The sequence below is a fragment of the Pempheris klunzingeri genome, chromosome 4 (genome assembly GCF_042242105.1).
Source record: "Pempheris klunzingeri isolate RE-2024b chromosome 4, fPemKlu1.hap1, whole genome shotgun sequence".
Classification (NCBI taxonomy): Eukaryota; Metazoa; Chordata; class Actinopteri; order Acropomatiformes; family Pempheridae; genus Pempheris; species Pempheris klunzingeri.
Genome location: NC_092015.1, coordinates 21,218,811 through 21,244,485, shown reverse-complemented (window position 1 = coordinate 21,244,485; position 25,675 = coordinate 21,218,811). Strand labels below are relative to the sequence as shown.

At 41.7% G+C, this 25,675-nt stretch overlaps 1 protein-coding gene across 1 annotated transcript in view; it reads left to right on the top strand.

Moving 5' to 3' along the window:
• ankrd13b (ankyrin repeat domain 13B) overlaps positions 1-25,675 on the top strand; it is a 41,357-nt gene that overhangs the window by 680 nt on the left and 15,002 nt on the right. The window contains exons 2-6 of the mRNA XM_070829147.1: positions 17,962-18,097; positions 20,404-20,528; positions 21,635-21,680; positions 22,124-22,267; positions 23,676-23,916. Coding sequence (XP_070685248.1) covers positions 17,962-18,097; positions 20,404-20,528; positions 21,635-21,680; positions 22,124-22,267; positions 23,676-23,916 — 692 coding nt within the window. The remainder of the gene's footprint in view (positions 1-17,961; positions 18,098-20,403; positions 20,529-21,634; positions 21,681-22,123; positions 22,268-23,675; positions 23,917-25,675) is intronic.

Genomic DNA, 25,675 nt, shown 5'->3' with positions numbered 1-25,675 from the left:
TTGTTATTTACTGCATCGGGGCTTGAAATATTCATCCAGGTATTTTAATATGCATGGGAAGTTGTAGCTGGAGTTTATTCCTGGGAGAAAAAAAAATGTATATAAGTGCAAATGACTATAATTGCAGATCCTGATGGAGTTGAAGTCTATGTGTGTGTATATATATGTGTGTGTGTGTGTGTGTGTGTTTGACTCAGTGGTGCTGTATGCCTGTGTGTTAGCAGAATTACTGCGTGATCTCCTCAAAACTGTAGGCTCACTACCTTCCCACCAGCACCTAAACCGCTTGTGAGTGGGTGAGACAATGCAGATGCCGAGCATGTGGGCGAAACAGTTGCCAGCCACCACAGTAAATACAGTAATGGAATCATTAAGGTATCGCATTAGGTTTCCAGAGAAGATGGTTGTCATATTCAAAAGCATGGAAAATCATTTTCACCCACTGACAAAATTGGAATACTTCAGCTTATGGCGAGGGACTCGATAATGTGATAAGAATTATGTGTGTGTGTGTGTGTGTGTGAGAGAGAGAGAGAGAGACAAAGAAGGGTGACTGTGCTAGAGCATGCATGCGTGTGAATTCAGTTTTTTTTTTTTCTTTTCAAATTGAAGCACTTTTCCATTATGTAAGAGATCCTCTGCAGGTTTGCAACTAAACAGATTTGTGAGCGGATGCATCATGCAGCGGTCTCAAGATATCACACTTCCACACACACAAGTACACGCAGTTGCCTACACATGCACACTCTTACCTCCTTGTGGTTATGAAATCAGAACCGTGGAGGTCTTTTCTTTACACCAAAGTAGTCAGCAAGTGAGGCAGCCCTCAATAAGTTTACCACAATCCCCTGCATTTACAGTGAGGGAGTGTGGTAGTGACATTTACCATTTAACCCCTTGACCTTAATTATCACTAATGGGAAGTAAAAGGAAAGAGCACACCTCACAGTGACGACTGTGTGAGAACAGACGAAGACCTCTGGTATTCAGGTCAGCGTCAGAGGTAACACACTGTATCTCATACATAGCCCCTTCGGACCTGATTTTTTTCTGCTGAGCAAAAAATTTTGTATCCAGTTGCTTTTTACTCTTCTCCAATATAGAAATGCAGGGAGAAAAAGACATTTTTGCTAAGTCAATTTTTTATTAGTATTTTTACATGTCCATTACAATGGACACCACTGAATGTCATAAAAACTTAAGAGAAAAAGGATATGTTTTTGACATTTAGAAGTGGATGTCTGCATGTATGTCTATGTGTATGTCTTTGTGCAGGTTCTGGACATGAACAATTTGAACAACCTGTGTATGATTTTGGGAAACAAAATCAAGACAACAGTTTTGATGTCTTTGTCAGTAACATTTCATGAATGCATTGCCGTACTTTTTAACATAGTAGGCTGCATGTAGAAATTGATCACACAAAGAATTGGAACATTCATCAGCTTGTGGATACTTTTATCTAGTCACTCATTTCCGATGAGTGGCCTTGAAGCAGTTTCTGTGTGGCACAAAGCACAGGTGGATATTGCATTTGTCACAAAAGACGTGTGTTTTTCCCCATGCAGTAGGGCCTCTTGCATGTGGTGGCCTCCCTCTTATCGTCATAATTTGGCATGTGGTCAACCATGTCTAACTGCACTTCAGGTAGGGGCCTTACATCCTGAATGTGTGGTCTGTGGTGGACATGCTGTGGTTCTGGAGACATGCTGGGTCTTCCACGTTCTGCTGCCACTGGTTTGTGGATCCTCACTAGACACTGGGCCACATTCATCTTGAAGTGGAGGAGATCGAGAGTGTCTTTGGTCTTTATTTTGGCACTCTTGGCATCCAGCCTATACTCCAACCAACTGTTGACCACAGAGAGGTCAAAAGCATATGTGATCATTCGGTACAGTATAGACTGACAAGTTGATCGAGCAGGTCAACACCACCCATTGCTTCATTGTACAACTTGACCACCTCTGGACGGGGCACATTCAAAAATCGGGCCTGCTTTTTGTCCCACCGTTGGACTTCAATATATAAATAAAAATAATATAAATAAACTGTCAAAGTGTAGCTATGAAATGCTCACAGATATTCCATGACTTTGCATAGTGACACTAAATAATGTGACACTGACACTGTTGGCTAACATCACCCAACTCCTGATGTCCATTGGAATGGACACTGAACTTTAAAAAAATCCTGTACTTTGCAGTTATGAAATATATTCAGAATAACATAGAATATCATCACTTTGAATTGTTTGAATTATGCTGAGTGCAAATTGATTAGGCTACAATCATCATAAATGCATATTTATAAGAAAATAAAGGTGCTTACTCCTCGTCCTGTCAAGCTTCAGAGCCATGCTTGTCTTGTCTGATGTCTGCAGCTCTCTTAGATCAAATTACCAGTCATAACTTCATTGTGACTGGATAATCAGGAACCAATCAGCAAGAAAGCATTATTCAGATGACGAAATTTCAGATATTTATGGGTCTAGACCCATAAAGACCCAGGGTCTGAAGGGGATAGGGAAGGCAGAGGAGACTGCAAAACCTTTTCAAACTTATGTAGTTTTGCACGTGTTCAATACTTGTTTTCATGCCTTGCTGGCTCAACACTAACTTGAAATAAGCAGATGACTCTTCAGTAGTTTTTTTTGGTTCAGAATTAATTATTAACTTCATGGGTTCAGTGTAGAAGGATCAATCTTTAGCCAGAAGCTACTCTAGCACCATGGCTTGTCAAGTACCACCAGTTGGCCCAACGCTTTTGCTGATGCAGAATGCCTCTAAAACGAATGGCCAAATTCCCAAAAGCTCCGTCTTTGTTTTGTGATTCAAGCCGATGCAGTGTGGACATCTTGTGCTACACCAGCCCGTCTTTGCCCCAGAGAGGCACTGCAGCATTCTACCAAGTTTGTGAAACGTAATTGTCCATCATATATTGGCAACAGCAGGTCTGACGGCCACAAAGTGGCATGATAATCTATTATTACAACTAGAATCTCAGTTCAAAACTGGCACCCATTTATGAAAATGGCTCACCCACCATACAGTATATATGTTTTTCTCTGCTTGGATGATAAATACATTATAGTGTCTTTTTCTGGGAACACCAAATTCTCTATAAATTAACTATTATTAAAAAAATAATGATAGTAATAAGAAAAGATGCTTTCATAATAGCAGTCTGTACTTTATTTTCTGTACTGCTTTATATGCTATATGGCAACCTTGTATTTGATAAACCCTTTAACATAATCTTTTGATTTATTTTTAGTAATTACAGCATCACCTTTGAAACATGATGACTATTGCTGTACTTGGTAATTAAAAAAAACATTTTAATGTCTAATTTATTTCCACATCCATCTTAAAAGTTGACTAGTCTTGTAACTACATGTTTGTACCAGTTTGTAATGATGCTGTATTTTATCATGTACAGTAAAATTGTAATTTATGGGCTGCAATCTAAAATGTTACCAAAACAGAAATAATTTAAAGGGGAATAGATCAAATTTAAGTTCTTTAAACTGAACTTTAGTGTGTTTGGTTTACACAGATAGACTCAATAAACTAATACTCACAACCCCATCCTTTTTCCAGGAACTTTTGTATCTATAAATATTTCACAATGCAAATTTTATTGTCCCTCTGCTGTCCCTTTGAACCCAGGACCTTTATAACTTTGGTCTTTTTACAAACTGAGTCGACAACCTGCCTCGTAGTTCTTTTTGCTGCATGGGAACCAACACAAATCTGTCGAACATCTCAACTAAAGTGAAACAAAAAAAAAATGATGGTGATCCTGAGTAAGTCAGCCTGATTAGTCACCCTCCTGTTGTGCTTGTCGAAGATAAGGACTTATTTTTATTGTAATGCTTCAACGTAGATCTAGAGTGCAATCTCGACCAACCATAATGGAAAACAGATATAGTGTGTAACGTTGTTCACCTCCAAGAAGCGGCAACAAAATAGAAAAGAGGGAAGAAGGCAGAGAATACGACTTCTTCCATTTTTCACAGCGACCATTATTCCTTGCTCTTTTCCTGCCAGCTCCAGGAGCACTCTCCTAGACCTTAAACCTCAGCTATCAGCGATCTGTGTTTGATGGTAGATCAGAGCAAGTTGTGAGGAGACAGGTAGTAAACAACAGCTCAAACGAGAGCTTCACTTCTTTCCTCTCTTGTTCCCTGTCATTTTCGATGAACTTCTGCTCAACCTCACCTACAACTATTCAAACTACCTCTGGGCCAATTGCTCTTTTGCTTATTGTGTGTATTTGTATGTGCGTGGGTCTATGCAAGCACATGTAAGTATATATATCGTGGTTTTGCATGTATTGTATCACCAGTTTGTTTTGTTTTTGCATAGTCAAACATTTTATACTCTACGTGAATTTATAGTCAGCTACTAAAGTAATAATGTCAGCATCGCAACCCAGAACTCACTTGGCACCCTCTTAATGACATACTTTATATGTTAAACTGAGCCGCCTAAACTAGGACAGCACACACACGTCATCATGCTCCAATCCTAGGTTTCTCAGTCAGTCACACACACATGAAACACGCATGCATACATGCGTGATACTGATGACAGGTGACAGGCATTCTGAGTAACTGGTGGACTCCCATGGCTGTGGTCGGTTCAACACATTTTGACAGCACAGGGGCATTTTTCTTTTTTTTTTATGGCTGCAGGCAAGTGATGGAAGGTGAATGCTGCAAGAAGAGCGAACAAAGTTAACTGTAATTAAAATGTAAAATGTAAATCTCTCTGCAGCTTCCAAAATGTCCACTCCAGTAAATCAGGACTCCAATATCACCTTGCCAAGTATGTCCAAGCCCTAGTTGGCGTACCTGCTGTGCATATTCAGGACACTGTATCATATGCTTTGACCTGCACTTAAAATGTTGATATTACTCACATGAAAAGCAAGCCCACCAACCCACATTGTGACTGATCTATGTGACAATATCTAGCTAGGCTGACAAAATGAGAGAAAGCATGGAGCAGCAGTTAGATGAAAAAACAAATTGGAGATTAGGTAAACCATGTAGCTGTACTGACAGTGTTCTATTAGCATCAAGGAGCCAACAAAGAGTGCAAATGGTTCAAACCAGCTCTGTGTCGTGTTTCTTATTAACAGTATATTGTGGGGAAAATTGTGGTTGGAGTTAAAACATTTTTTTGAGAGACTGTATCATCATTTTCAGCGTATACTGTAGTAGAAAGTGTGGTGGATTTGGTTGCAGTGAGCCCACTGAAGGAGTGAAGCCAAAAGGAGGAGACGTGTCTGGCTGATTAAATCCAGTTCACACAGAACCTGATTGTCTAGTACTGTTTTTATAGCTATCCTGATTGTGATTGGATAGCTGACATACACACTTGGCATACTGAAGTGAGTTCATAATCCACTCTTAGAGATAGATATCTATTGTGAGCATCGACCATGACAGAAAGAGGACAGGGGGAGCAAAGAGAACAAGGAGAATATTAGAAAGAGATATGCATAACCCTGTTGCAACAATATATTATTACAATACAGTGTGTTCTGACAGTTCCTATGATATCACATTATAGGCATTAGGATATCACATTGTGTCCATGCTGTTAGGGCCCAAATAACAACAGCATCACTGTGCAGATATCGCATGATAACTTTCGGTCTGTGATAAATTGCCCACTCAGCCTCGGAAGAACTGTATAATATCACTGACCTCTGCATGATGCCGCAGTAAAATAAAGGTAATCTACAGTCGTCTCCATATCAGAGCTTTTTAAAGCCTGCCCAGCCTTTGGTGAAATGATGAGACTCATTTCATTTCAGCACGTACATGCACCAAATATCCAGAACTGTGTCTGATCTTATTTCCTTCTGGCACAAAAATACAATGAATGGTTGATGCACGGCTGTGTTTTTTTGAATGTATGTTTTCCAAACTATATAAATACATGTACAGACTCCTATGTTTGCCCAATCTTACATATGCAGCACATAAAAGATGGTGAGTGAGCGAGCGAGCGAGTGAGTGAGTGAGGTAAGGAGGAAGGGACGGGAGCAGAATTTCCACAGCAGGCTATAGTGGAGTAAATGGCACATTGGATATCAATATTGCGATGCAAAGCTCGAGAGAGGAAACTGAACATAGAAACAGTGGTTGAATAAATGCCTGAGACACACAGCTGACCACAGATAGAAATACAAAGGGGAAGGAAAATATGGGAGGAGAGGTAAAATAGGAAGAGTAGCAAGCAGTGGGGGATAAATCAGTGTTTAGCAGGTTCAGAAAACAAGGCAGATGTTAAGGAGAGAACTAACAGCCAGGTGGGTAAAGAGAGGTAAAATAGTGAGAGTGAGGTGGCGACGTTGGCGGACCTAACCAAATGTAGTGAAGCCACACATAAGACGATGAAGGGTGTGAAGACAGAAGTGAAGAGGAGGTGGGGGAGGAAATAATGACAGACTTTGACCATGAACAGAGTCTGTCAGGGTTGCACACAGACACGATAGCAGTGTGATTGAAAAAGAACAGTGCCATGTAAAGAGTGATGGTCTGTCTCAAGACAAAGACAGGAAATGACACGACGATCTCTGCTCTTTCTCCTCCGTTGCTGTTTCTCGTCCTCTGCGTGTCTCTGTGTCTGATTATGGGGCCCTCGGCAAGGTGCTAATGTTAAATCAGCATTATGAAGTTTTATGCTGGGTAGCTGGCATGAGGGAACGGAGGCATGAATTAAGGCTCACAGGTTCATTGCCCTCACTTTAGGCCCCAATATTTACGCCAACCATCTGCTATCTGCTTGCACCTGTCAACTACAAGCTTCTCTTCCTCTCCTCTCAGCTTGCTTTCTCCCTGTTTCCTTTAATCACATCCACCCACGTATAAAGTTTGCCTTGTCCTCTTTCCTGGTGCCTTCTGTCCCTCTTTACTTCCAACCATCCGTCTAGCAACCCCACCCTCACCCCTCTTTACTTTTCCTCGATGTAATGAAACCCAAGTCCTAATTGCAGCACAGCAAAGCCACAACGAGAAGCCATGAGGGATCAGATTTAGTTAAGTTGCTGAAAGCTTTTAACAGAGAGAAAGATACACAGATTGACAGTAAAATGTAAGAGGACAGGCAGATTGTTGATAAAATAACGGAAACAAATTATACTGATGAGGAAGGGAGACAATTTTGTAGGGAATCTGATAGAAGTAAATGAAAACCTTTTTGGAGAGTTCTAGTTTGATGTACACGGAAGAAACAGGCATAATTATGCTTCATGTTTAGGGTCACTGGATCCTCTCTGCCACAGCTTAATCCCAGTATAGATGATGTACCACAGTTATTTCATTTCACACCTGCTGTGCTACTGATCCTGTGAGCGTCACCACCTCCAGAAAAGGCGAAACATCCCCACATCTGAATATTTCAACCACCTTGTTTGACCGTAGATTTTATGCGCTGTATTAGTTTTTCAAGCGGTTTTGTCAGCCAGCCAAGCACATCGTAAGAGGTCGTCATCACCCAGGCTGTGCTCAGCATGAGCGCAAATGTCCTGACTTCTCCTGGTAATATTATCAAAACTCTTGGCAGCTCTTGAGCCGTGTAATCGTGCCTTTCATGCAGAGGACGGCGCTGAAAGATTCTTATCCTGAGGAGGTTAATGTGGAAAAGCTAAGTCCAAGTCAAGTTCATTAGTTCATGATGGCATGGCACTGATGATGAATTATCCTAAAACATCCAGTGGATGTTGGATGGTTGTTGTGGTTGAAAAAAGGGTGCCAGAGTCAGATTCAACTCGCAGGAAAGTCACCCAGTATAAAATGTATACAGGATACTGGGGGCAGGCCTAAGATTCCCAAGGAACAATGCAGCTTTCTAGCCCTGGGACAGTGGATCACCTTTTACCCCTTCATAGGAGTCTGTCAGACCTATTCAAGGTGTGATACTATGGGCTTTGTTCCTTCTCCTGTTCATGATTCAGAGTTGGGTAAGCACGGCAGCCCTCAAATGAGGATAATCAGCTCGGAGACATGTCTTTGATATTCACAGATGATGCTATTTCTCCAGCCTCATTTGCCTGCACTCCACTGTGCAGCAGTCTGCTGTTTGCACATTGCAGCGTCTGAGCAGCAACAACTAAGATGAGGGTTTATTCTTCCAAATCTGAAGCCATGTTAACCTCATGGGAAAAGTTTGTTTGCCCTGTTGAGGTACCAGGGTTTGCAGCTGTCCCAGGTGGAACATTTCCAGTATCTCATGAGCGCAGCTGGTTCTATCAGCTGCAGTAATATTGATGCTGCTCTGGACCAAGGTAGTAAAGAGGAAGCCCGAAGATGTGGCTTGTGATTAATCTGTCAGTTCCTGTCGCGGTCCACACCTGTGGTCATTGGCTGCCTGTTCTTTAGGAACAGATGCAGAGCTCAGCAATTTGGGAAGACATCTGAACTTTTCTTTTTCTCCTGTATGATAAGACAAGGTGTACAGGGAAAGACCCTCACGTGGTGGAGGTATAATGGTATAATGTTAAAAACAACATTATTTTTCTTATAGCAGACATGGCTGCTGCAGCTGATTTCAGCCTCTGTCTGAACGCTCCGCTTCAGAAGAACAGAGCAGATCTGCTGGTTTGCTCTCGCCTTTGATATCTTTGTGTTACCAGGAGCTGGTGTTAGTGAGGAAAACACACAAAGGTGGACAGCGAGGTGGATTCAGGAGGTGTTCAGTGTGTGGTTTCAGTGGGCCTGCTGCAGGGCTAGAGGAGGTCACATGATCAACAGATTCCCCATTATCACACACCTTTACTGAAAGATAAAGGAGAAAAAGAGAGAGTGTGGTCTGTTCTGATAGTTTGGCGGTGTCTAGACACATTAAAGACATTTAAATGTGCATTTTGCATAATAAGAGAACTTTAAAGGTGCTTTTTCCTTCAGTCTCTTTATATTTGGATGAACCCATGAATATACCTTATGGCTTTTGTGCACATAAATAAGATTTGTCCAATTGAGTCCAATTGTCCAGTGTAAACAAGTTTGAGCAAGCAAAATTGTCAATTTACTGAAAGATTTAGGGGTTTGTCTTGATGGTTTACCCCCTGGTCACGAGGGGAAATGCCAACTATGATGTTAGAACCCATTGTAGCATTTCGAGGCACTCAAACTTGTCTAATTGACAAGTAGCATTAAATGAATAAATGTAAACAAGTGCATTTTAAGCCATCATGATATTTCTTTAATTTGCCCAGCACATTTTCTGCCAGTTAAATGCTCAGTGTCCCAGAGAAAATCACCCTCTGATTTCATTATCAACCTAGGCTAAGTGCAGCCGCCTCTTGCCAGACCACTGGGTTTACCTGAAATTGCTACATAATTCACATGCTCACATACACACACACACACACACACACACACACACACACACAAACGCAAGAGAGAAAGTGACAGCTGTGATGTTTCACTCCAATAGGCCTCAGCAGCTACATTATGTGCTTATGCTCTTTCATAGCGTATGCACTGTGTGCCTCATTCCAACAAAAGATTTGCTCTTTCCATCTGTGCAGTCTTGTGAGTGTGAGGAGTGAGAATAAGTGCTCTCCTTCTTCCCTTCGACCTGCATTCGTGTCTTTCCCCCACGTTTTTTTGGTGAGGTCTGTCAGCTCACCGCAACAAACAGGTGTCAGCACCTTCAGATAAACATCAGAGAAACTCTCTCTTTGCTTCTGATGCTATTCTGACAGGCCCATCAGCATCCCACCCGTTTTGGGCTTCCTCTACCTCCGCGTGTCATTCTGTCTGTCTGCCTAGTTATCTGTCGAGAGCGGGGGATGACAGTAAACAGAATAAAGTGCAGTGAAACGGAGAAACATTACATATGCTAGAATGTAGGTCAGCATTTTCACTTGGAAGACTCAAATTCACTGCACTTTATTGCACCTGCACAAGTAGAAATGAGCCATGGAGGAGCTAAGATGAGTTTGAGACGGTGTGAGAGGTTTTGTTATACTTCTTTGGGGTTATCATTGCCATTTGTTCTGCTCTTTCCATCATCTGAGACAGGTTTTGCACTGTCCTTTTATTTCTAAAGCAGTGTCACGTTGAACATGGATCAGGGTTTCATGGCGGTATAGCGTTTGTCAAAGTCTCCACTGAATGTAAAATCACAGAGGCGAGAAGGGAGGCTGAGGGGAGGAAAAGTTATTTTTACACTCCTCCCTCCCATCGCCACCCTCTGCTCCTGTGCGCCCCATGCACAAACATTTTGGGAAAGCTGCTGGATGTGTATATGCACAATTTTGTGTGTGTGTGTGGTGTTTGTATGAAAGATTGATGTTGGCCTAAGTACCTGCCAAGCTGCATCAGGCCAGGCACACACTGAGCAGGGGGAGAGAGGGGGGGAGGGAAGAGGGAGGGAGGAGGAGCGAGAGAAGGAGCAGATGCCACAGATAGAGATGCCTATCAATAATGCAGCCTCCACTGAGCTCACTATTGAGGGAGGGCAAGATGGGAAGGGGCGAATGGAACTGAGGGAGGGAGGGAGAGAGGAAAGGAGATGGGGGGGGGAGGAGAGGAAAACTAGAAAAGAGTTTAGAAGATTATAAGACATAGATATGGGTTCAGGAGAGTAAGAAAAGACAAAGAGGAATGGTACATAGAGATTTATACATATTAAAGAGTAAGTAGTGTGATGGAATGGATTGTGAGGGTGACAATGAAAAGAAAAGTGTTAAATAAGTTTTGGAGAGAGGAAGGAAGAAGGTATATAAAGATGAAAAGAAGATAAATGGAGGCAAGGAAGAGAGTGCATGAACAGTGTGCTTTCATGAATTCAAACTTGTATGTAGATTTGAGAAAAACGAAATTCTCACCTCCCATTATAAATGCAAAGTTTTCTTCTTATAATGAGGAACTATGTCATCATAATGAGATGATTCTTATTATCAGAACCATTTGCTATGATGCTGATGCTGAGACCGTTTTCTTAAAGACAACAGAATCTCAGAAACTACACTAAAGCAATAATACAATATCATAGTGTCGTTTATTTCTCCGGTTGAACAACAGAGCAAACAAAGTGCTTAGTAGTGTCTGCACACTAATGAGAGTCTTATCCATATTACTTGAAAAGCAAAAGGTTAGAATGGCTCTGAAAGTAAATTCGTTCAAATGGACACACACACAGCTATCCCCGCAGTTGCAGCAGTAACACGTCTTCCCCCTTTACAATTCATTTCTCTTTCTGATTGAGGTTTTGGATATTTCCTTATGTAGGTCAACATTTTGGGAAATTCACTTGTGCACTTTCTTTCCAAGACTTAAATGAGAAGACTGATGCCAATCTCATGTCTATATGGAAAATATGTAGCTAGAGCCAGCACCTAATTTGACTCAGCTTTAGCGTTTTATATCTTTTATCTTATAAGCAGTCTATGTTTTTACCCATTTTCAGTGTTTGTCATTGACGGTATATAAGAATTTTTTTGGAGCCAGAAGTGACATTCTCATTCATTCTAAGAAGACCGTCTCTGATTGGCTAGTCAGAAGGTTGTCCTATCCCTGCTTTATCACCTATTTTACTCAAACTGGGACTATAATTTACTAAATGAACATCATTTTGTATTGGAGAAGACTTGAATCTACCAACTGTGATCATAAAAGCATTAGGAAAGTGTTTAATGAGGTAATAAATCAAGTGAGAAGTAGGGTCTGGCAAAACCAGACGTTTTTACACTTCGCTTTTCATACAGATAAATAACATATTATATAGATAAATAACATATAATAATAAAGACATAGCATTTGAAAGCTGTTGTATTGACAGAAATTTGGAAGAGGCAGAATGTTTTTGAATGCTTCGCAGATATTGTCTCATGTTTTATTGTGTTTATTGTCTGACTCTTCGCCTTCCATTGTTTGGGTTGCTTTGCAGTGTTGACAGTTCTTGCCAATACTGGAACAGAAACTTAAACTGCAGGACTTTCCACCATTGAATCTTTCTGCGATGCATTGAAGCCAATTTATGCCAATGACGCCACCGGGCCCAACATTTATGGGAATGAATGGGACCCCGTCTTCAATGCTGTATCCAGTTCTCTTCATACATCCAGAAGTTTAGTTTTCTCTCAGACTACGTGAATTACAATATGTAATGTTATGATAGACCTTTGGCCCAGTGACACCAAAGTAAGCTGCCCAGCCCAGTTTTATTGGTGCTCTGTGGCAGATTTCAATCATAGAACCAGGCTAACCTTTCCAAACTTTGTGCTAAGCTAAGATAACCGGCTGATTTACTCAACAGATGAGAGTGGTATCAGTCTTCTTATGTGCCTCCCAGCAAGAAAGCAAATAATCTTATTTCCGTTATTTTTTTGAACTGTAGAAAACAAATAAGTACACTTGAACAACAGTCTAGGATCAAAAATAAAATTAGATTTCTTCTTGTTCTTGTTATTGCTTTCCTTTTTTAAAATGACAATACATTGTTCTAATTTTTCTCCTAACAGAGAAACAGTTTGCATTTCTGTCATTACAGGCATTTTTACGAAAGCCATTTTAAGATGCCACAGTAGAAAAAGCAAAGGTGTAAATAATAAGATTAATGATGGCTGAATTCCCTTTGGCTGAAGCAGTTTTAGGGCTCTGGTATTGTGCATGTTGGCTCTTGTCGCTCTGTAGTGGCTTATTTGAACTGAGCCATCCCTAAGGTTATGGTTATGGTATGATTTTCATACTGTTAAAGGGTTATACTGTCCTTTAAAATGATTAACTCACTCTGTGTATTACACATTCCCCGCTATTTATCTGTTGTCAGTCTGTAACGCAATTGTTTTAATGATTTAACACTTTTCTTTAGTTGGTCTACCAGCTCTGGATTTAACCACAAAAGAAAAGAAAAATACGTCATTTCACCAGAAATGTTCCACTGAGTGTCAGCACCTCTGTGCCCCACCCGTCATCACAGAGTTTATGTGACCGCAGTATGCCCTCCATTGTGATTTCATTGTTGAGTGAAGTGTGGGCACTAAGAGACGAGCCGGGATGACATAATGTCCCTACTGTAACTTCTGAGCCACTACTGCATGTGTGTGTGTGTGTGTGTGTGTGTGTGTGTGTGTGTGAATACATGGCCCATTAGTTGTAAACAGCTATTTCCCAGAGAGAGTTCGTATTTTTGTTAATGGGGGAGGAGAATGCAATGCTCATCATGATTTAGTTTTGAGTATATGTGTGTTTGTGTGTGTGCACATGAGCGTGTGTGTGTGTGTGTGTTTTGTTTTTCAGCTGAACATTGTTCACATGTGAATAAGTAAGTATGTCAGTATGTCTGCAGGCCAGCGTGTAGTGGTGGGAGGACGTTAGCTTTGAGTGGTTCTGCTGTGTGTGTGTGTGTGTGTGTGTGTGTGTGCCACTCACTGTGTTGCTGTTCGGCACACTGAAATGCTCGATGAGTAGCTTAGCATGTCGCTGTGTGTCTCCGCTGCTCGCTCACATCCCCCCTCCATTTTATCATCAAACAAGTTTGCAATGTCTCCAACTTTATCCAGAATTCACAGACTAAATTATAGCTCTCTGTGTGCTCTGTCAACTCTGACCGCCGTCTGCCACCATATTCAATTTCTGTCTGTCGCAGCTACTTCTGATGCAAATTGGACCAAATGAGCCAACAGCAAATCACTGAGGCTCCAGTTTGGGACTGACTGTTTTCTGACACAGCTAGAAGGTGTCATTGCAACACATTTCTCGCACGCTGACTCGTATTGATTTGAAAATTTGACATTTTGACATTGTGTTGGTTTACCAGTCATAATTAAGAAATAAAGGAACCTTGAAAAAGGTCCAAAAGGTTTTTTTTTTGACACGTACTCAGTAACATTACAGGCTTTAATCCATTTCATATCCATACTTTAGGTGACTTGCAGTGGCGATAGATGCAGCAAACAATGCTGTGTGCAGTATAATGCAGTGCTATAGGGGTAAATATAAGCCAGGAAGATGGATGAAATGCATTCTCCCATTCTTGCTCTTTTAATCCGTCTTTTACGAAACACAGGAGCTGCATCCGGTGTAGTTGAGGAGAGGGGGAGCAGCTGCAGAAAGTACTCTTCAGTGGGTTGTTCTGTTGTCTCCCTGTCACCCTGTGTTATATATTGTACATACTGTTTTCTGGCAGCATCCTGCGCTCTCTCTCCGACCTGTCTCCTTCTGCATCCTCCCTCTCTTCTGTAATTACCCCACGGCTATCCTTTCTTGACTTTCCCTCCCTCACATTCTGTCTCCGTCCACCTCGCTGCATGTTTCTCTTCATCCTCGCCCTTATTAGCACCCCCTCTCTCACCCCTTCTCCTCCCGCCTCTCCAGCTCTCCTCGGGTCTTCATGCTGCATTTCAGGCGTTCGCCCTCAGCTCTCAGCGTTCGGAGTAGTTGAAATTGAGTACGTCTGTAAAATAAGCTTAAACTGATAATCACCAACATGACACGCAGCCACTTAAAGGGGGGGGCAATGCATGAAAGGACAGCTGTGAGACAATACAAGTGCCAGAAAAAAGACCAAATGAAAGAGACAACTTGCTCTTTTTTCTCTTCTATTGCTCTTTTTTGATTTTCTTTTACCATCAGCTTTGTTCCAGTCTCTCTGTTTCTCTCTTTTTCCTCCCTTTCATGTGCTCACAACAATATGCGAAGGGAATCTTTCCAAAATACCCTTTCCATTTGGACATTTTTTCCAAGACTCAGTGTTAATATTCAGCTGTGGGCTTTGCTTGCACAGTCTCTCTCTCCCATGTTGTTTAAATGATGGACACTTTACGTTAGACTTCTCTTCCTCTGACAGTGACAGTTCTTCATATTTGTGCTGTCTAAGCATGTGTTGCGCGTCCTTTGAGACACTGCATGTGCTTAACATGCACACACACAGCACTGACGGTGGCTGTATTTGCATGCTACACCTGGACACACATGCACACACACAAACAAAGCTGCTCTCTTCTTCTTCTTCTTCTCTTCCCCCTGCGTTGCTATAACGCTGCCTCCCTCTATTCCCCCGTCTCCCACATGTTGTTGTCCCCTTCAGCTCTTCTCTCCGCCTCCTCCCTACTAACTCTCTCTCTCCTTCTGTTCTCTCTCCTCATCCCTCCCCACATCTTTGTTTGCCACAGCCATCACTTGCAACGGCAATCTGTCGATCTCTTCATTTTCTCTCTTTCACCATCTTAGCCCGTCTTACATGTTACAGTTGTTGCTGACAGCCAGTTTCTCACAAAAGAAATGTCTCTTGCCACATTATTTATGTCTGTTTCTTTTTTCTCACACTCCTTCTCTTCAGGGTTGCTTTTAAAAGAACCGTAGAGAGCAGAGAAATGTTAAACAAAGAGGGGATGGTTAGAGATCATACAGAGACACACTGGAACCATGATCCCAAGCTCAATCCAGTATTAAGCCTTGCAAAATACGTGAATGTCAGTGTCCTTGTATATGTGAACTTGTGCATGTATCTTTCTGTTTTGTACTTGCATTCACACACTCATCCCTGTTTGTGTGTACCCCATGTGGTTTTCCTCATTTCCCTTGCAAATACCAGAAACAGAGGGCTTCAGTAACTGATTGCTAACGTAACTGCTGAGTCTGAGTGGCTCTGCTAATAATGTTGGTTTCTTGGAGTGTAACAGCTGACCTGCGTTGGACTGTAGCTGCCAATCACTTTTCATTAGGATATTATATTCGTATTATGTCTCACTTTTGTTGTCTGATCTATTCTTAGTTGCTAAAAGAACTCACCTTTAACGCTTTTCTTCCTCTACTGCTTGGATTTAGAAAGTCACGTGGATCAATATGCACAAAGGCCTCTTCACTGAATTCACCTGCTCAGCCATATTTCTGATATAATGCAAATATTAATGTTAGAAAAGGCACCATAAAAAAAAAAAAAAAAAAAACCTGAAATCCACACAATGGGTTCATTTTTATTCCTAGAACTCTCCACAACTTCCTCTAAGGCCTTTATTAAAGTGCTGATTCTGAGCTGCGCAGCACTTATCTTCAAGAGTAATCCTTAATTACAATTCAAGCTCACAAGGGACTGACAGAACTGACCTTGGATCAGCCTACGCTCTGGATAATGGCGACTGTGATGACAGATCTAAGATCAGTGTTGTAGGAGTTGCTGATATTTGGAAGGAGAGAGGAAACATGGACGTGTGGGGAGTGGACATAGAGATAGAGAGGGATGGGCAGTTTCATGCACAGCAATACAGCCAAATGATTTGTGTAGAGATATGATATCTCATCAGGTGGACAAGCAGCACAGCTGGTGAGGTAATAAACGGTGTAAGTAAGTAACGTGGTTGCTGTTGCTGTTTGACGTGGCAGCACTTGTAGGTTTCTAAGTCCTCCTGATCAATAATGACATGCTATTCTATGTGATACTGTAGAATCTGTGTCAGAGGCTGCCAATAACAAGTGACTCATCCAGTCATCTTTTCAACATGCCAACATAAAAATGAAGCACAGCAAGACCAGCAACACAACAACACTTTTATTTATTCAAGTCTGAAATGTACAATCAGATGATACATGATGTGGAATGGGACTAATTCCCCTTGACATATAGCCTGCAAGTCAGTCATTCATTGTCATTTTAAATGAGTCCTTAATACGATTGATTATTATTTCATTCAGTGCTTTTTTTTGCTGAGACTGAGGTGAGAAGGTTAATACCACTTTCATACCTGTATGCTAAATATGAATCAACAGCCAGCAATTAGCTTAGCTTAGCATAAAGACTGAAAGCAAGGGGAAAGTGTTAGCCTGCCTGTCAAAGTTAAAAAAAAAATAGATCTGCATACAAGTTTCTCTTAAGCTCACTTATTAACACTGTCTACCATGTTTGTTAAATCTGTGCTAACTTGAGTAGTTGTGGTTTTACTGCTGGTTACATGCAAGTGTTACTTGCCAGGCTAGCTTCTGCTTCCAGTCTTTAAACTACATGAGCGTTTTTTTCCCCAACATGTCAAACTGTTTAACTCAAAAAAAAGCTTGATGCAGGGCTCATCATATTTCTATTTTAAAATAAAACTTAGCCTGGCATGGCTCAGTAACCCCCTTTTTGATTTATTTGTTTGGTTTAGAGATGCGCCACAAACCAGACGCATCATTAACTCAGCATTCTTAACATCTAAAATTATCCATAGCCTAGCAAATGTCTTTTGATATGTCTCAGAGGGTTTTAAAGGCCCCCTGCGATGATTCTTTTTAATCCACTGGTCTGATTGATATGGCAGTTTAACACTAATGTAATAAAGCTGATAAATGAGGTCTTGTTGACATGCTTCTAAATACAGAGTGGAGCTGAGTGAAGCCTGAAGCATTAATTTTGCTTTTTGGTTCTCAAAGTTGTTGTCAGACTCACACAGTTACAGATGATAATGTATGTAAGAAAAAAAGAAAAAAGAACTTGGTGATGTACTTCTCCTTATTTACTTTACATGCTCACATCTCCCTGCCAGGATTCAAAATGGCATCTTTTCTTTGAACCTATATGTTGGAAGTCCTGTAGAAGAACAGACAGGGGGCTTAAACAGCTCGAGGCGTGGAGGCCTGTTTAAAGGAGTGGATAGTCCTGTCTGTTGTTGAGCTCAAATATCCACCCAGACCAGAAAATAAGTGGGATACAGGAGTGTAGTACCCAGACATGTTTGAGTGGTGACAGATCAATTAGCACCTGTCCCTGTCTCTCTGATGTCATCTTCACGTTTGTGTCTCTATCATATTTTTCTGTTTCTCCCTTCCCCTCTGCCTGAGCTAAAAGAGCACTGCACTGATATGCAATTAACCTCTCTCCTCCTACTTCATTTCTCTCTGTCTGCTCCTCTTCCCTTCTCTCTCACACACTCTGCCCTATATGTGACCGCTTGTTTCAAAATGTTTCTTGTTTCCCTCCTCTTTCTCCCATCTGTTTCCTACTCTTTCTCCTCCTCCTCCAGACTGATTTAGAGTCTCTAGACCCTCGTGGTCGGACTCCTCTCCACCTGGCTGTCACGCTGGGCCACCTGGACTGCGCCAGGGTCCTGCTGCAGCAAGGAGCTGACGTTAGCAAGGAGAACCGCAATGGATGGACTGGTGAGTTTGTGTGTGTGTGTGTGTGTGTGTGTGTGTTTGTTTTGGGGAGTAAGCAAATACTATTGCATGTGCAATGGGCATTATACACAATACATCATTGGGCGGTGAGTTGGTGTGTGTTTCTAGATAAATGTGCTACAAGCAGCATTTTATACAATGATATATCATTGTAAAAAGTATTTATGGCACTGCAGTATAGTAATTGTAAACAGGGAGACCATAGTGGAGACAATTGGTCGTTTGTATCTCACACCACTGATTCAAACATTTCCCAGGAACCCTTTTGCCTCCTTTGAAGCATGAAAAGTTTATGAATTTACAGATGCAATCCACTACCCCTGACACCACTATACCCCCTGTATGCCATAGACATTCTCCCCCGTGCAATAGATATACCTTATGTGCAATAGACATATCCGTGTGCTATTATTGTTTGAATTGCATATACCACTTGAACTGTATATAGGTTTTATTGTATAGCTACTCTTTATTCATCTCCTTTCTTTTTTTATTCATCTATTTATCTATCTATTTATTAACCCTGAAGGGGCATTGAAGGCGAAAAGGCAAAACAAGAATTTCATTGCGCGGTGAAACTTGTTTTAATCTGTGCATATGACAATAAAACGATTGAATTGAATTGAATTGAATTTCTACTCCTCACATTATCTATCATTGCAAATAAACATGAAAACTAGCTCTAATTGCACTAGTAAAACGGTGCCATCCTTCCTTAACTGCCTCTCTACACTAGAAGAGATTTCACACAATGTGGCCCAGAATCTTGCTGTCATCTATTTCATACCATTATATCTCAAAATAATGTGGAAATGATTTATGGGGAACACTTACTAATTTTGTAAATTATACAATCACAAAAATACAAAATCTAGAATAGTTACCAACGAACAAACCAGGGACTAACCGCTAATTAATATATGAGTAGTTACAAGTGTAAGTACAGTAACTGCAGGGAATGTGGGAATGTGTGCGTCTTTATCGTACAGTGCCTCCATTTACTGATGTTAAAATGCTACCTGCAGCACCATTGATATCAACAAGTTCTTTAAGTGGCATCAGTCCGATCATGAAGACTCAGTGGAAGTCAAAAAGAGGCCGCTTTATCTCATTATTCAAAAAAAATATTTCCAGAAAATGTTCTGCTTATGAAGAGCGTTGATGCGTGCTTCCAGCCAGAAGAGTTTATAACAAGCCCAAAATGGCCTGTCAGCTGCAGTAACCCAGTGAAAAACCCAGTCACAAATGCTCTGCTGCAGTTTTTGGTTGTCACAACAAGAGGACTGTAAGTAAGGGATAATGTACAACGATCCAGTCATTATTGCAACATGAACCCCGACAGGGCGATGCAGTCTTGAAACAAAATACTGACTTAAAAAGATTTTATTCATTTAGAAATAATTTTATTGCTTCCGCTAACAGAACTGCGCCCATAGCAATGAGCCGTAATAGATGGAAACGGCCTGCTATACAGATATATTGACCAATCCGAATCGAGTATTCAACAAAGCCGTGTAATAGTAATGCATAATGAATGATGTGTCATGTGATTGGTGTGGAAAATACAAACCAGTCATTATTTTCTTCACCAACCTCTTTCGCAGACCAACTGTGGCTTCTACCAGGCATCTATCTGCTGGCAATATGCTAATGTAGTGTGGAGGCAATGGGAGACAAATGGAGCATGAAATGAATTCATTTTTTAACCTTGAAATTATATTGTCTGATACCCCGCCCTCATCCTTAGGTTTTTGTTTGTGCTGTCATCTTAACTTTTGCAACACTTCATGTAACAGAAGGCATTTTGTCTTGATGATGATGGATTAAGCGCCATAAAAGTGCAATCTTTGTCAATGTCACGAATGCTTCTGGGATTCTGGTTGTGGAGTATCATTAAGTAATCCTCTTTTGTTTCTCTTAATCGGATTACTGTGTCTTGTCAGCAATAGATTACACTCATGGGTTTTTACTATCACATTATTAGAAACTAATTGTGTCTATGTGTGTGTGAGTGTGTGTGTGTCTGTCTTTACTCACATTTACTGATAACAGAAGAGAAAGGTAATTATTAAATAATTGTTCAAGTGCAGAACGGCCGGTAAGATTAACAGCAAAGTGGCGGTCTGATGAATGATGGGCGAGCTGCAGTAATTGGTCGTCCCAGCCTTTCCTTTGGCCTACTTCAGTTTCGGCAATCCTCGCTGCCCCCCTTAAATTGCTCATGCACATAAATTTTAGATGAGGCCTGAGTGATTGGCTCTGTTTTACTCTCACTCTTCCTCTCGCAGTTCTTCAGGAGGCAGTGAGTACCAGGGATCCGGAGTTGGTGCGTCTCGTGCTTCGTTACCGTGACTACCAGAGGACTGCCAAGAGGCTGGCGGGCATCCCCGTCCTGCTCGAGCGACTGCGCCAAGTGGGATTTCACACAAACACACACACAGACTCAGACACACGCAACAACACTTTGATGCACATGTGGAAAAAGATACTCCCATGGCCACACGCAAACAAGCATGTACGCAGAACACACACAAAAATTACATACATGAGACAAAGCACAAACAGACGCAAAGATCAAACATCAGGGGGTTTGCGAGCACAGATGCTTTCATTTGAAATGTAGATTCATCTTTTTTGATATTTACATCTTTGTTTAATGGATAAAAATATTCTTGGTTTTGTTTGAAGGTATTAATATCTTTGTTTACCATTTGACAAGGGAAATACCCTCAAGTGATGTCTCCATGTAGCAAACCCTCTGCCTCTGCTAAATTCGAGCTGTCGCTCCTCCCTGAAGGGGTACGGACTGATGGGCAAGCTGAGACTGGAGGGCCTGAAGGTTGATAATCCTGGCAGGAAAGCGTTGAGGGGCAGCAGATCGTGTTGAAGCTGCTGCAGCATTAGAGCTGCATAGAACAGTGGCAGAGATGCAGGGAACTGCCTTCACACAGTCTGTCTTCCTGTGTTTCTGCTCCAGCTGGCTCCCTGATAAACACACACACACACACACACACAATCACACACACACTCCAGCATACCCACATGGTAGACACAACACCCTCACACTTTGAAAACGACGATGAGTACTCGCACTCCAGCGCACGAGCATTCGCAAACATCGCGCACATAACGCAGTTCTTCGTCTGCTGCCGCTCTCATCCACATCATCGTCCTCTCCATCCTGCCATCTATCAGTTCTATTATTAACCCACACACACACACACACACACACACACACACATAGACACATAGACACTTTTCTGTGCCAGTCTCCACATCTTTGGAGCAGACAATGAAGAAGCATCACCGCATTTGTTCCCTCTCCCTATTTGTCTTTTTCTCCACTTCGCCATCCTCCTCTCTCTCTGTCTATCCATCTTTAAATTCGTCACTCTCTATCTCCCTAATTCTCTCTCTCTTTCTCTATCTTTCTCTTCATCAGTGCCCGTTGTTTTCTCATTTGTCTTCCTCTCTCCCCCTTACTGTCTCTTCGTCCTCTCTCTGCCTCTTTCTGCCCAGGCCCAGGACTTCTACGTGGAGATGAAATGGGAGTTCACCAGCTGGGGTGAGTTCAGTCTTTGCGTCATTTCAGTCAGCAAAGGGGTCCAGTGCCGACCAGTCAGAACTAATCACGTTATCTTCTTCCTCTGGGGTTGAAGAGGCCTGTTTCTTACGCTTGCACTGGACACTGATGCTCACACACTTCCTGCCCCGGCAGAATCAGAATGTATGCCTGGCTTCGGTTTCAGAGTTAAACAGCTCGTGGTTTTGATCTAAAGTGCTTTCTGAAACCACAAGTGGATGTATTTGCGACTTGTGACTAATTGCTTGTTTTTGTGCACATACAACTGTAAAAATCTGTCAGTTGAAATTGGGTTTATCAGAGCACTGAGCCCAAGAACTGCCAACATGAATCAAATGAAAACACTGGAGAGAAAACTGAGAACTGCTGCATTCACTTCTCCGCTAGAAACGTTTGACTTAAAGTGTATCTGTGTTTGTCTTTAGTGCCCCTGGTGTCTCGTATCTGCCCCAGCGACACCTACAGAGTTTGGAAGAGTGGTCAGTGTCTCCGTGTTGACACCACTCTGATGGGCTTTGAGCAGATGACCTGGCAGAGGGGAAACCGGAGCTTCATTTTCAGGGGTCAAGGTCAGAGGTCAAACTTTAGACTTTCTGTGTGTGAACGAGTGTGTGAGTGACAGGGTACATTTAGTTATAAATCAGTTCGAGTCTTTAAGTAGTTGATATAATACAACAAAAGCAATAACATTGACTGAACTATGGGAACAAATGCACAGGAATAGTTTGGGGAAATACCCTTAATATTCATTTTCTTTGCCAAGAGTTAGATAAGAAGATTACACAAAGCCAACACACCCGACCCAAACAGGACACATAATACATGACCTCCCATAAAACCACAACTTTTTAAGCGTTGACTTTCATAGGGATTAATTGAATGAGATATTACATGGTAATTAGTGAGCTTTAGAGGTTCTACTAGGTGATCTTTACTTGCCATTGGACAGAACCAGGCTAGCTGTTTCCATTTGTTTTAAGTCTTTGTGCTAAGCTAAGCTACTTCACTGTTCGCAGGCTCTTACTGTACAAACATGAGAGTGGTATTAATCTTCTCATCGAACACGGTGCAAGAAAGTGAATATGCCTCTTTCTCAAAAATATCCTTTAACATATGACGCCAAGTTATGCATTGCTAAGTATCCCTATCCTTTCTAGTCCCCTGTGTCCTCTTCATATCTGCATTCAGTCCAATGCAATAACCACCAAAATATACTTATGTGATATGATTGATCTGATGTAGGTGTTAAAGAAACACTAAGCAGAAAGATTATGATCACGGTTGTTATTGTGATCATGTATTTACAGTCAGACAGCACATGGTAAGCACCAGTTCTGATAGAATGTACCCTCACAGGCCAGTCATATGAATTCACAAGTCCAAGTTGAACAAGACTCCATTCCCAGAAACACAGTCCTGTATTTACTGTATATGTCACACAGGCTTTCATTTGACGTGATTCTGAGATGGAGCAAATATTCACAAAGACTGGTGCAGGTGTGACTGCACCTTTCCAGGGTGATCCTCTCTCTTCCTCTCTGCCTCTTTGTAGCCACATTTTGCACAGCTGGTTCAACTCAGTGAATTCTTCACCGGCTCCTATCTGCATTATTTCACCCAGTTTTTCTTTTATTTTTATCTTTCTCCCCCCTCACCGCTTTTGATTATTCCCCCTCATATGATGTTTTGCCTGGACTTTTTTTTAATGTTCTCCCTCTGTGTTACTTTGGTCTGGTCCTGCCTGTGAATCTTTAAATTGCTCTTTCCATTTCTCGATCTATCTGCAGCATTCTGCAGTCCCTTGATATCAATCATTGTCTCTCTTGATTTTTCTTTACATGTGCATTTGTATGTTTGTGTCTTGCAGCCTGTTTGTATTATAGTTATTTACTATACTACTCCACTCTCAGTTTCTCATCGTGCTCGCTAACATGGCCCTAATTCTTCTCTCCTGCCTGTCATCCTCATGCCTCTCAGACTCCAGCGCAGAGGTGATGGAGGTTGACCATGACAGGCAGCTGGTGTTCTGCGAGACCTTGTGCGTCTCGTCTCTCACGGCGCTCTCACCTGGCCGGGTGAATGGCGGCGCAAGCAGCAGCAATGCTGCCTGTTTGGGCCTTCTGGGGGCGGTGCAGCCCAGCGACGAGCAGGTAGCAGGCAGGCTGTCAGCCCCCGTAGTCACCACTCAGCTGGACACCCGCAACATCGCCTTTGAGAGGTCAGATGCAATACTGACATACACAGAATATGAATATACAGAATGTTAACCTATAGTCTCTTATAAACTCAATCAGAGCGACATACTGAGTAGTCTACCTTGATATGTAAGTGGTACAAAATACCTTGAGTTGGTTGGAAATCAAGGAACCTGTGGTTTCTGTGCAGAAATTCTTTTTCAACTTTTTCATTTTGTGATTAACTAAGCAAACTTAAATCTCCAATGCAGCTGTAACACAAAATCCAACAGAAAATCTACATCAAGAAGGATTTCAGCCTTCAGAATCAAAGAGCAGGGGCTTCTTTCTAGTCTCTACATTTTGCAACCATGTTCAACAATCACAAAGGAGGAAATCTTCCACAGAGGAACCAAAAACAACTATTTTCTCCAACATCATGATACAATTCAGCCACAGGACATGTGCTGCTCTGAGTGTTGGATTTTATTTTTTTTTCCTCTGGTGGAGAAAATCGCTCTTTTGTTGTTACCGTTGAATTTCTGTCACTCTTTCACTGTTTCTGTCTCCTACACTACAGCCCACAGCTGAGGGGAACAAGTTCAGGCACGTTCTCTGGTGGCTGTCAAAATGCATTTCGCACACTGTAGGAAAACAGTAACAGAAGCGGCAGTGGTAGGAGAAACAGAGACAGCAAAATGGAACTAATTGCCAGAGTTTGTTGAACACCACATATTACCGTTAAACCTGATAAGGGGAAATGTTCCGGCAATGAAATTACAGTAAGCTATTGAGTTAATTCAAACATCCTGTTCAAAAAGTGAACAAAAATAGAAAAGCTGAATTGATAAGTAGTATAACACACCCTTACTCATCTCTATACACTTATTTGCTTTGCTGCCACAGCCATATATACATAGCTATTGCTGTGTAACTGACTTTACTGAGTCAGTTTGTTGCCCTTATGATTCTCCCCTATTTGTGCCACTGTTACACTATTAGCACTGATTTAGTATATACTATTTTTAGGGGGAAACTCATGAAAATCATCTCTTCAGGCAAACTCCAGTGTTTCTGGGACAAATAAACACATAAAACTAAAATTATTATCTTGTGATTCTTCTGGCAACATTTGGAACTGTTCAGCAAAAGCTGCACTGGCCCCCTTTTAGCCATTGCATTTTAATCTAACCAAAAATACTCTCAATCTTGATCTTTTGTGAATTTTGTGAACTCGAGTGGCTAAAATGCCAAAAAAAGTGTCAGGGGCAAAGCGTGATGTGGAGGTAGTGAGACACAAAATAGCTTCAGGCTGTGTGAATCAGGCTCACGCCACTGCAACAAAAAAAAAAAAAAAAAAGCTCACTCCAGTGCAAGTAAGATGCAACGGTGAACATGGAGATGGAGAGGCAGATAGCAGAACAAAAAGACACGGAGGAGGCAGACAAGACTTAAACTGACTAGAGGAAGATGGAGAAGAATGGAGAGAGGGGAAGAAGTAAATTGGATGAGCAGCTGGCTTGTGCGCAGTCAATTTAGGAGCTTTTTATTATGCTAACGGTACAGTTTTACAGCTCAGTTTCACATAAAGTGACATAGACGCAGAGATGAAAAGCAGCGGAAAGGAGGACAGATGGGAGGGAGAGTTGGGCCGAGCGGGGGCATAGAGGACAAAACTCATCTTATTCTGGTCAGGTGGTGAGATAAGACTAATGTGACAGAGAGAAAGAGAGAGGGATGACGGAACAAGGGAAGGTTTGGACAGAGAAGGATAGAGGGGCGAAAGTGAAAAGAAAGAGGACG